Source organism: Lontra canadensis, unplaced genomic scaffold (assembly GCF_010015895.1).
Source record: "Lontra canadensis isolate GAN:19392208 unplaced genomic scaffold, GSC_riverotter_1.0 scaffold92, whole genome shotgun sequence".
Taxonomy (NCBI): Eukaryota; Metazoa; Chordata; class Mammalia; order Carnivora; family Mustelidae; genus Lontra; species Lontra canadensis.
Genome location: NW_022631086.1, coordinates 1,207,460 through 1,220,389, shown reverse-complemented (window position 1 = coordinate 1,220,389; position 12,930 = coordinate 1,207,460). Strand labels below are relative to the sequence as shown.

At 38.9% G+C, this 12,930-nt stretch overlaps 1 protein-coding gene across 1 annotated transcript in view; it reads right to left on the bottom strand.

The window, feature by feature from the left end:
• The window catches only part of CCDC170 (coiled-coil domain containing 170), an 80,613-nt gene extending 72,105 nt beyond the window's left edge, over window positions 1-8,508 (bottom strand). Inside the window, exon 1 of the mRNA XM_032836365.1 lies at window positions 8,412-8,508. Coding sequence (XP_032692256.1) covers window positions 8,412-8,444 — 33 coding nt within the window. The 5' untranslated portion in view covers window positions 8,445-8,508. The remainder of the gene's footprint in view (window positions 1-8,411) is intronic.
• Between the last annotated feature and the right edge of the window lie 4,422 nt (window positions 8,509-12,930).

The window sequence follows — 12,930 nt, the reverse complement described above, 5'->3', positions numbered from 1 at the left end:
GGGATCAGGGTAATGCTGGCTTCATAGAAAGAGTCTGGAAGTTTTCCTTCTGCTTCAATTTTTTGAAACAGCTTCAGGAGAATAGGTGTTATTTCTTCTTTGAAAGTTTGGTAGAATTCCCCAGGGAATCTGTCAGGTCCCGGGCTCTTGTTTTTTGGGAGGTTTTTGATCACTGCTTCAATCTCGTTACTAGATATCGGTCTATTTAGGTTGTCGATTTCTTCCTGGTTCAATTTTGGGAGTTTACAGTTTTCCAGGAATGCATCCATTTCATCTAGGTTGCTTAGCTTATTGGAATATAACTGTTGATAATAACTTCTGATGATTGAGCTGTGATCACCAAGACAGCATGGTACTGGCATAAAAACAGACACATAGACCATGGAACAGAGTAGAGAGCCCAGATATGGACCCTCAACTCTATGGTCAGTTAATCTTTGACAAAACAGGAAAAAATATACAGTGGAAAAAAGACAGTCTCTTCAATAAATGGTGCTGGGAAAACTGGGCAGCTATATGTAGAAGAATGAAACTCGACCATTCTCTTACACCGTACACAAAGATAAACTCAAAATGGATAAAAGACCTCAACGTGAAACAGGAATCCATCAGAATCCTAGAGGAGAACATAGGCAGTAATCTCTTCGATATCAGCCACAGCAACTTCTTTCAAGATATGTCTCCAAAGGCAAAGGAAACAAAAGCCAAAATAAACCTTTGGGACTTCATCAAAATCAAAAGCTTCTGCACAGCAAAGGAAACAGTCAAGAAAACAAAGGGGCAACCCACGGAATGGGAGAAGATATTTGCAAATGACAGTACAGACAAAAGATTGATATCCAGGATCTATAAAGAACTCCTCAAACTCAACACACACAAAACAGATAATCATATCAAAAAATTGGCAGAAGATATGAACAGACACTTCTCCAATGAAGACATACAAATGGCTATCAGACACATGAAAAAATGTTCATCATCACTAGCCATCAGGGAGATTCAAATTAAAACCACATTGAGATATCGTCTTACACCAGTTAGAATGGCCAAAATTAGCAAGACAGGAAATAACATGTGTTGGAGGGGATGTGGAGAAAGGGGAACCCTCTTACACTGTTGGTGGGAATGCAAGTTGGTGCAGCCTCTTTGGAGAACAGTGTGGAGATTCCTCAAGAAATTAAAAATAGAACTTCCCTATGACCCTGCAATTGCACTACTGGGTATTTACCCCAAAGATACAGATGTAGTGAAAAGAAGGGCCATCTGTACCCCAATGTCTATAGCAGCAATGGCCACGGTCGCCAAACTGTGGAAAGAACCAAGATGCCCTTCAACGGACGAATGGATAAGGAAGATGTAGTCCATATACACTATGGAGTATTATGCCTCTATCAGAAAGGATGAATACCCAACTTTTGTAGCAACATGGACGGGACTGGAAGAGATTATGCTGAGTGAAATAAGTCAAGCAGAGAGAGTCAATTATCATACGGTTTCACTTATTTGTGGAGCATAACAAATAGCATGGAGGACATGGGGAGTTAGGAGAAGGGAGTTGGGGGAAATTGGAAGGGGAGGCGAACAATGAGAGACTATGGACTCTGAAAAACAATCTGAAGGGTTTGAAGAGGTGGGGGGGTGGGAGGTTGGGGGAACCAGGTGGTGGGTATTAGAGAGGGCACGGACTGCATGGAGCACTGGGTGTGGTACAAAAACAATGAATACTGTTATGCTGAAAATAAATTTAAAAAATGATTTAAAAAAAAGTGGAAGACCTCAGAGAGACCCTTAACAAAGAGATTTAAAAAAAAAAAACTATTAAAAAAGAACTAATCAGAGATGAAGAACTCAATATCTAAATTTAAAAATAAGTAGATGGAATAAATAGTAGACTAGAGGAAGTAGAAGAATGAATCAGTGACCCAGAGGACAGAGTAATGAAAAGCAATCAAGCTGAACAGGAGAGAGACAAAATAATAATAATAAATGAAAACAGGCTTAGTTTTCATTTAATAATAAATGGAAACAGAAATCAGTGATGTCATCAAGTGTAGTAACATTCAAATTATAGGGATTTAACAAGGAGAAGAGAGAGAAAAGGGGGCAAAAAATTTACTTGAGAAATAATAGCTGAAAACTTTCAAAATCTAGGGAAGGAATCAGAAATCCAGATCTAGGAGGCACGGAGAACCCCCAACAAAATTAACTAAAAGAGGGCCACACCAAGACACATAATAATTAAAATGGCAAAGTGTAGGGATAAGAGAGAATTTTAAAAGCAGCAAGAGAAAAGAAAACAGTTACATATAAGGGAAACTCCATAAAGCTATTAGCTGATTTTTCAGCAGAAACTTTGCATGCCTCAAGGAAGGGACATGATATATTCAAAGTTCTGAAAGACAAAAACCTGCATCCAAGAATACTCCATCCAGCAACGGCTATCATTCAGAATAGAAGGAGAGATAGAGTTTCCCAGACAAACAAAAGTTAAAGGAGTTTGTGATCTAGAGATGTTAAAGTGGACTCTTGAGTGGGAAGAAAAGATCATAAGTAGGAGTAAGAAAAGTAGGAAATACAAATGCAGTAAAAATAAGCATATCTAGGGGCACCTGGGTGGCTCAGTGGGTTAAAGCCTCTGCCTTCAGCTCAGGTCATGATCCCTGGGTCCTGGGATCGAGCCCCGCATCCGGCTCTCTGCTCGGCAGGGAGCCTGCTCCCCTTCCTCTCTCTGCCTGCCTCTCTGCCTACTTGTGGTCTCTGTCAAATAAATAAATAAAATCTTTAAAAAAAAATAAGTGTATCTATAAAAATCAGTCAAGGCATTCACAAAATTAAAAATGTAAAGTATGACATCCAGTACTAAAATGTGGGGGGATACGAGTGAAGAATGGATTCAGACTTAAGCGATCATCAACTTAACTGCCATATGCATATCATATATAAACCTAATGGCAACCATATATCAAAGACCAGTAATAGATATGCAAAAAATAAAGAGATAGGAATCCAACGACATCACTAAAGAAAGCCAGCAAACATTGGGAGAGGAGAGCAAGAGAAGAAAGGAACAAGAACTACAAAACAATAAAACAAATAACAAAATGGCAAAAAGTACATATTTACCAAATAATTACAAATGAAAGTAAATGGACTGAACACCCCAATTAAAAGAAACAAGGTGATGAAATGGATTTAAAAAAGGAGACCCATCTATATGCTGCCTACAAGGGACCCATTTAGGACCTAAAGGCACATGTAGATTGAAAATGAAGGGATGGAAAAGTGTTTATCATGCAAATGGAAGCAAAGAGAAAGCCAGGGTTGCAGGAATTACACTGGACAAAATAGACTTTAAAACAAAGACTGTAACAAGAAACAAGGAAAGAGACTATATAATCATAAGGAGAACAATCCAATAGAAAGATGTATGAATTGTAAATATTTATGCATCCAACATTGGAGCTCCCAAATACATAAAATAACTAACAGCAAATATAACAGAAGTAATCTATAGTAATGTAATAATAGTAGGGGAATTTAACAACCCCCTTCCATCAATGGATAGATCACTCCAACAGAAAATCAACAAAGAAAGAGAGGTTTTGAATAACCCATTGGACCAGATGGATCTAGCAGATACATTCAGAACATTCCATCCTAAAACAGCAGAATACATATTCTTTTCAAGTACACGTGGAACATTCTCCATATGATCATACATTAGACCACAAAACAAGTCTCAACAAATTCAAAAAGACTGAAGTCATGCCATGCATCTTTTCTGGTCACAATGCTATGAAACTAGAAATCAACCACAAGAAAAAACCTGGAAAGAACACAAATACGTGGATGTTAAATAACATGCTACCAAACAGCGAATGGGCCAACCAAGAAATCAAGAAATCAGAGAGGAAATAGAAGAATACATCAAGACAAATGAAAATGAAAACACAACAGCCCAAAACCTTTAGAATGCAGTAAAAGCTGTTCTAGGAAGGTAGTTTATAGCAATACAGGCCTACCTTAAGAAGCAAATAAGAAAAAAATCTCAAATGAACAATCTAACCTTACACCTAACGGAGCTAGAAAAGGAATGAACAAAACCAGTAGAAGGAAGGAAATAGTAAGATTAGAGCAGAAATAAATGAAATAGAAACTTAAAAAAAATAAAACAGAACAGATCAATGAAACTGGGAGCTAGTTCTTTGAAAAAACTAACAAAATTGATAAAACTTTAGCCAGACTCATTAAAAAAAGAAAAGAGGACTCAAATAAACAAAATCAGAAATGAAAGAGAAGAAATAAAAACTAACACCACAGAAATACAAAGGATTATAAGAGAATATTATGAAAAACAATGTGCCAATAAATTGGATGACCTAGAGGAAATAGATAAATTTATTTTATTTTTTTTAAGCGCAGACTTTTTTCACTGTTAACATATAATATATTTGTTTCAGGGATACAGGTCTGTGATTCATCAGTCTTACACAATACACAGTGCTTACCACAACACATAACCCCTCAATGTCCATTACCCTGCCACCCCATCCCCCCAACCCCTCCACTCCAACAGCCCTCTGTTTGTTTCCTGAGATTAAAAGTCTCTAAGGGTGTGTCTCCTTCTCTGGTTTCATCTTGTTTCATTTTTTCCTCTCTTCCCCTATGAAGCTCTGTCTTGTTTCTCAAATTCCATGTATCAGTGAGATCATATGATAACTGTCTTTCTCTGATTGATTTATATCACCTAGCATAATACCCTCTAGATCATCCACATCGTTGCAAATGTTAAAATTTCATTTTTGATGGTTGCATAATATTCCTGTGTGTGTGTGTGTGTGTGTGTGTGTGTGTGTACCACATCTTCTATAATGGATAAATTCTTAAAAAAAATATAACCTCCCAAACTGAATCAGAAACAAATAAGAAATTTGAACAAACCAATTAACCAGCAATGAAATTGCATCAATAATTTTAAAACTCCCAACAAACAAAAGTCCAGAATTAGACGGCTTCACAGATGAATTCTACAAAACATTTATTTTTTTTTAAAGATTTTATTTATTTGGCATGGAGAGATCACAAGTAGATGGAGAGACAGGCAGAGAGAGAGAGAGAGAGAGGGAAGCAGGCTCCCTGCTGAGCAGAGAGCCCGACACGGGACTCGATCCCAGGACCCTGAGACCATGACCTGAGCCGAAGGCAGCAGCCTAACCCACTGAGCCACCCAGGCGCCCATCTACAAAACATTTAAAGAAGAACTAATACCTGTTCTTCTCAAACTATTCCAAAAAATAGAAGAGGAAGGGAAACTTCCATATTCATTCTCTGAGGCCAGCATTATCCTAATACCAAAACTAGATAAAAATACCAAAAAGAGATTGAGAGAGAACATGAAATACAGGCCAACATCTCTGATCACCAAAAATGCAAAAATCCTCATCAAAATATTAGCAAACCAAATCCAACAATACATTTTAAAAAATCATTCACTACAATCAAGTAGGGATTTATTCCTTGGATGCAAGGGTGGTTCAATATTTGCAAAGAAAATGAAAACACTAATTTGAGAAGATATACACACCCCTATGTTTATACTAGCATTATTTACAGTAGCTAAGATACGGAAGCAACCCAAATTTCCATCAACAGATGAATGGATAAAGACGACATTGGGGGTGTGTGTGTGTGTGTGTGTGTGCATGTGTGTAAAGCAATATTACTCAGCCATAAAAAACAATGAGATTTTTGTCATTTGTGACAACATAATGCTCAGTGAAATAAGTCAGACAGAGATAAAACCCGTATGATTTCACTTACATGTGGAATCCAAACAACAAAACCAGTAAGAAAACAACCAAAAACAGAACATCTCTTAAATACAGAGAACAAACTGATGGTTGCCAGAAGGGAGGTGGGTGGAGGGATGGAGGATATAGGTAAAAGGGATTAAGAAGTACAAATTTCCAGTTATAAAATAAATAAGTCATGGAGATGAAAAGTACAGCATCGGAAATATAGTCAATAATATTTTAATAACTCGCATGTGATAAGATGGTGACTATTTGCTGTGGTGAGCAATGAGTAACGTACAGAATTGTCTAATAACTGGGTAGTGTTCCTGACATTATTCTAACACTGTATGTCTACTACACTTCCAATAATAAGTTTTTTTAAAAGCACACAAGAGTACTATAGGAACAGTACTATAAAGAAATGTACAAAACTGTATCAGTAACCTTTCTGATTGGTAATAATGTGGGTGACTTTTTTTAATTGATTGCACAGATAATTATTAACCAGAATAGATACAACAAGATGGATGAAGACGGGAGTGGTAATAGGAATGAAAATTTCTGCCTGGATATCCCATGAAAGTTCGGCAGAAAAGCGAATCCCAGCACTGGTCAGCTAGAGTAGGGGCCGGGAAGGAAGGAAGCAGGCACCATAGGCAAGAAACCATTCAAGATACATGGCAAGCTTAAACAAACTCACTTTCCATGTGACGGAAGGTTTGGCTAGATATTAGACAGGGGTAATGTGATTCGGCTGACTTAAGGAGTCTGCCTATTACCCACCCTGTCTACAGAAGACAGTGTTTGTCGGCTAGGGGAGGAACCTGGTGGGGTCTGCATGTCATCACGTCTACTCTGTGGAGCTGAAAAGGTTAGATCAGTACAAAGGAGATGGGAGGAAGGGAGACCAGCCAGGAGGCGACTGCATCAGCCTACATTGATTTTTGGATGAAGCTTTGGCAAGTCCATTTTCAAGCCTCATGTTGAGACGCCTTACAATTATTACATCAGTTTAGAATATATGACAGTTGGAGGCTTGGGAAGTTGGAGTTAGACACATGATATCCCTCTACCCTCACGCGACGGGACATACTTCACTGGTCTCCGTGGGAAGCTGGATCCAGCTGATGAGGAACGCAATCTTCGTACCCGGACAAGAGGTTCAGAAATATGTTTCTGATATTAACCAAGTGAATGGTGTCAGATGGCATTCCGAGGACTGGCTAAAGAGTGTGTATTCACACATTCTATGCTCCACTTCAAAATGATCCTTAAAAAGCCAGAAATTCAGAGAGAGGTCTTCTCGGACCCCATTTGCTTTGATCCTGCTATAAAAGTGCTTTTACTGAACAAGGACTTGCCATTGCATTGTTTCGTGGGTCTTGAAATTTGTCATGGTTTCCTGTAGTGAATAGGTGTGTTACCAAGCAACTTGTTTGCGTTACCTTGTGGCCCTAGTGGATTGTGTGACCCCGGAGGGTCTGCTTGGAAGGGCCAAGTCCAAGGAAAATGCTACCTTGGACCAGTGCAAAGCCCCAAGAGCACATGTGTGATACCCTTTCCCATCCTCCCAAGCTCTCCCTCTTTTAACATTTCTTTATTGGCCTTTTACTTCCTTTTCTCTTTTTGACATTGGATGAGGAATAAATCTGAAACTTGGGAGGGAGGTTAGAAATTATGTTCTGAGATCTGGACCCCTGGTAACCTGCAAAGATTATGGGAAACGTTAGCAAGGTGGTGACTTGCTTTTAGTTTAAAATCTTGCCATAGTGTAAAAGCTCTTCAGTTACTGGGGAGTATGTTTCAGAACACCCGTAGAGTGGAAAGGAAGGCAACTTTGGTTTGTGAATGCTACTGGAGAGGGACAGGCCTATGGGCTTCCTAACTCAGCCCACTGCTGGGGCAGGGGGCTCAGCAGATGCCAACAAGCCTCCAGGGGTTGATGGAATTTGGTACAGAATTTGTCAGATGAGAACGGGGTGAGATTGTAGGGTGAATCAGATGGGAGGACTGGAGTATTGGTAAGAAGAACGGTCATCCATCCTTCCATTCATTCATTTACTCTACAAATAATCACTGAGCATTTTCAGTAAGGTCCTGAGTAGTGCTAGGGACGACTTAGCGAACATCACAGCCTTCTGCGGGAAGGAGACATTAAATACTTAATTATGCATGTAATTTATTACTTGCTATTGTGTTAAGTGCTGTGAGGGAGAAGCCTCAGTTGCTATGGAGAATGGCTCAAAGACAGCAGGGCGGTCAATGGGGTTTTGATTGGTCAGGTTCTGCAGAAATTAGAGGAAAATGAGTTAGGAAGACTTTGAAATCGCAAATATGAGAAGAGGGACAGGACTGCTAGGAAGGCGCAAACACTGTCCACCTGGTGATTTTCTTCCTTGGCTCTGATGCCTCCTTTCACCTTGCCCAGCTGCCTCCTGCTGTGCTCTTGTCCCGCCTGCACCGAACAGGTGCTGCAGGTGCTGGCAACAGGTGCTGCAGGTGCTGGCAACAGGTGCTGCAGGTGCTGGCAAGGACGCAGGACGAGCTCCCGTCAAAAAGGAGATTAGGGACTCTATGTTTCAGAAGGAAGGGCTTCCGAAATGGGAGTCTACTCACTTTCATCTGTCCTACAGAGCGTGCCGCGGACATCCTTATGCTCTTCTTGATAAGCCACGAGAGTTGCTAGGCGCTGAGGTTTAGGGTTGGAAATCTGCCGTTAACCCGATCTATCCTGGACACAAAAGAGAGAAACATTAATTCTAACAACTTGATTGTGGCTTCGTTTGTCTCTTTTGCAAGGATTCTTGCAGGAAGGTGACACATGATTTGATTTCTTTCTAAAATGAAAGCTGGAGGGATTATACATTGCTAACATTTCCCTGCTATCTTTTTTTTTTTTTTTTTTTTTTAAACAAAGCAGGCCTCTCTGGAGGCTTTGTTGCTCTCAGGAGTGTGTAAGCTGGACGTCAGGGCTTCCTTCTTGCCGTGGCGTTTTTATTGAGTTTTCTTTGGGCTGAGCTAAGGGCCAGCCACCCTGGAAGAGAAAGCAGGGCTCTAGCGCAACGCACGAGCTATGTAGGTCACTTTCTCCCTCCCGCTTGTCCGTTGTTGGTTGGAGATATTTTTTACAGTTAATGAAAACATCAGAAATCACTGAATTCTCATGTTAATCCTTGAAGACCCTTACTATTCTGGCTATAATATTATTTATATTCCACTTATTTTTGTGATGAACTTCCTGCCCCAAATGTAGTGAAAATGTTGTACTTGCATAACAAATGCATTCCAAGTACTGCTGGGAACTCAGCGATGCTGCTTTCGGCCTCTCCCTTCTTTCTGCACACTGAGGTTCAAGTTTGGGGTTTCCTGTTGCCTCTGCAGCCAGGAAGGAATGCACAAACATAATATTCGGTTTCTTAAGTCTGAAAATTAGGATGTGAAAATTGAGAACCTAATAAGCCAGACTCTTTAAGCACACTTTCGGTGGCCTTTGACTTAATGAAGAAATTAATCTTAATATTAAATTAGAGTCACTGTTCTTTAAAAGACTGGAATATCAAAAATGGACTTATAATTTCCTTTCTCTGTGATCTCTAATCTTGACCCTCTGCCTCCATCCCAGAGGTAATTACTAGGTAAGTTTGGGGAGTATCCTTCAGACCATTAAAAAAATATTTTGGGGGGAGTGCCTGGGTGGCTCAGTCAATTAAGCATCTGACTCTTGATTTTGGCTCAGGTCATGATCCCAGGGTCATGGGATAGAGCCCTGCGTTGAGCTCTGTGCTCAGCAGGGTGTCTGTTTCTCCCTCTCCTTCCGCCCCTCCTGATCCCCCACTCCCTCTCTCTCAAATAAATAAATCTTTAAAAATATTTTTTCATTTTTACTTATACCTATAAAAGATATATTATTTTAACATATATTCTTAATCATAAATAGTATGCTAGTTTTGCTCTCATTTATTTTAAAAACAGTATGTTCTTAAGATCTATTCATATTGTAGCCCTAAGTAGATTTAGTTTGATTCTTTTCTTTTTCGATTCCCATCTTACGAATAGACTATACTTGACCAATTCCTGTATTAATAGACACCACAAACCATGAACATTCGCGTGGAGTTAGAATTGCACCCCTGGGCTACACAATAAGTGCCTCCCACACTGGCAGGGTCACTACGCACGTCCATTCATCAAACCTACCTAAACATATGTTTTAAATTGTACCCTACAGAAGAGCAAATCATTGCTTCCAGACCTACTTCCAGTTGTTTGTTATTTGCAAATAGAATTTGCTTTTCAGGCTTTAATTGCCTCATTTCCAGGTGAGGGGAAAGAACAATCCCCACCCACTTGTGATGAATTGTAAAAAGTGAACAGAAGGGCACCTGGGTAGCTCAGCTGGTGAAGCATCTGCCTTTGGCTGGGGTCCTGATACCAGCATCCTGGGATCGCAGCCAGGAGTCTGCTCCTCTCTCTCCCTCCGCCCCTCCCCGTCACTCATGCTCTCCATCTCTTTCTCAAATAAATAATAAATAAATACACAAATAAATATATATTTTATTTATAAATAATATATATATAAGTAAATATATTAATTAATTAATTTAAATAAATGAAACAAAAAGAGTGAATGGAAATAGTTCCCAACTCAGTGAATATTAGTTAGGATTATATATACATCATACACACACACACACACACATTTTGTATGTATACACATTTTATATATATACACATTATATATAATTATGTTATATGTATGTAGGCTTTTTAGAATTACATCAGGATGATACACACTCTCACACACACACACACACACACACACACATATGTATATATGTATCTATTAAAGTTATATTAGTACTTGAAGCAAACCTCCCAATGTTTCGGCATCTCAGTTTTTCTAACTCCGCTCCTCCCCACACAATGAAAACAAGACTCAATTTCTTTTAACAGAGCACCAGTACTAAGGGTATTTTGGAATACTGTATTTTTTTCAATAGAGATTCTGAATTAGAAAGATTTTTTTTTTCCCCCCAGTGGGGTTAACATACAGTGGTCTGTTAGTTTCAGGCGTACAATATAGCGACTCAACATTTCTGTGTATTACTCAGTGCTCATCATGCGAGCACACTCTTAACCCCTGTCACCTATTTCGCCCATCCCCCCACCCACCTCCCCTCCGGTAACTGCCAGTTTGTTCTCTATAGTTAAGAGTTGGGGTTTGGTTTGTCTTTTTTTCCTTTGTTCTGTTTCTTGAATTCCACATATGAGTGAGATCATGTGGTATTTGTCTCTCTCTGACTGACTTACTTCACGTAGCATAATACTCTCTAGTTCCATCTGTGTTATTGCATGCAAATGGCAAGATTTCAGTCTTCTTTGTGACTGAATAATATTCCACTGTATCTATGTACACCACATCTTCGTTATCCATTCATCCGTCGATGGACACTTGGGCTGCTTCTATGATTTGGCTACTGTAAATAATGCTGCTATAGACATGGCGTACATACATCCTTTTGAATTAGTGTGCTGGTATTCTTTGGGTAAGTGCCAAGTACTACTATCACTGGATCATAGGGTAGTTCTATTTTTAATTTTTGGAGGAACCTCCATACTGTCTTCCACAGTGGCTGTGCCAATTTACATTCCCACCAACAGTGCAAGAGAGTTTCCTTTTCTCCACATCCTTGCCAACACTTGTTGTTTCTTGTATTTTTTGTTTTAGCTGTTCTGACAGGTATGATGTGATCTTATTGTAGTTTTGATTTGCATTTCCCTGATGATGAGTGAGGCTGAGGACCTTTTCATGTGTCTGTTGGACAACTGTATGTCTTCTTTGGAGAAATGTTTATTGTGTTTTCTGCCCATTTTTAAATTAGATTATTTGTTTTTTGGGTGTTGAGTTGCTTAAGTTCTTCATATATTTTAGATACTAACCTTTCATCAAATATGTCATTTGCAAATATCTTCTCCCACTCAGTAGCTTGCTTTTTTGTTTTGTTAGTTTCCTTCACTGTTAGCTTAATTTGGTGTAGTCCCAATGGTTGATTCTTGCTTTTGGTTCTCTTGCCTGCAGAGACATGTCCATAAATATGTAGCTGAAGCCAATGTCCAAGAGATTACTACCTACATTTTTCTTCTAGGAGTTTCATGGGTTCAAGCCTCATATTTAGGTCTTTTATCCATTTGGAGTTTATTTTTGTGTATACTGTAAGAATGTGGTCCAGTTTCATTCTTTTGCATATAGCTAGCTGTCTAGTTTTTCCAATACCATTTAATTAAATTGTGTGGTTTTTTTAAATTACGTGCTTAAAAAAAGAATCATTGCAATCATGCTATAACTCTAATTTTATACCTTATCTTCTTCAGTAGATATTAATGTTTCCCCAAACATTCTTTAAAATATTAAAAGCTGGGGCACCTGGGTGGCTCAGTGGGTTAAGCCTCTGCCTTTGGCTCAGATCATGGCCTCAGGGTCCTGGGATGGAGACCCGCATCGGGCTCTCTGCACAGCTGGGAGCCCGCTTCCCCTCTCTCTCTGCCTGCCTCTCTGCCTACTTGTGCTCTCTGTTTCTCTGTCAAATAAATAAATAAAAAACCTCAAAAATAAAATAAAATATTAAAAGCTGTACAATAATCCATCATAAATTTGCAGTTTAACCTGACTATTCTCCTATATTTGGACATTTAGTTATTTTTTCCTATCTGTCACTATTATAAATTTATTAGAATTCTGATTGTTTCCTTAGGATAAATTTCTGGGAGGGAAACAACTGGGTTAACATAAATAAATATTTTAAGGATTTTGGTACACAGTGCATAAAAAGTAGTACCAACCTAATTCCCAGCAATAATTTATTATAACATTCTCATGGCATTAGGATCACAGCTTAACCAGCCCTTCTCAAATTTTTCTATATCACTTTGAAGATGCCTGTATTTTAATATTTATGATATGAATAATAACAATAGTAATATTAGCCATCATTTTTTGAGGACTTGATATAAACAGACACAATATAAGCACTTTACTAACATTACTGCAGTCAGCCCTTATAACAGTACTTACAAAGGATGTGGAGCCCCAGCTTGCCCAAGGACACACACATAGTGAGTGATGGAAATGGACTTC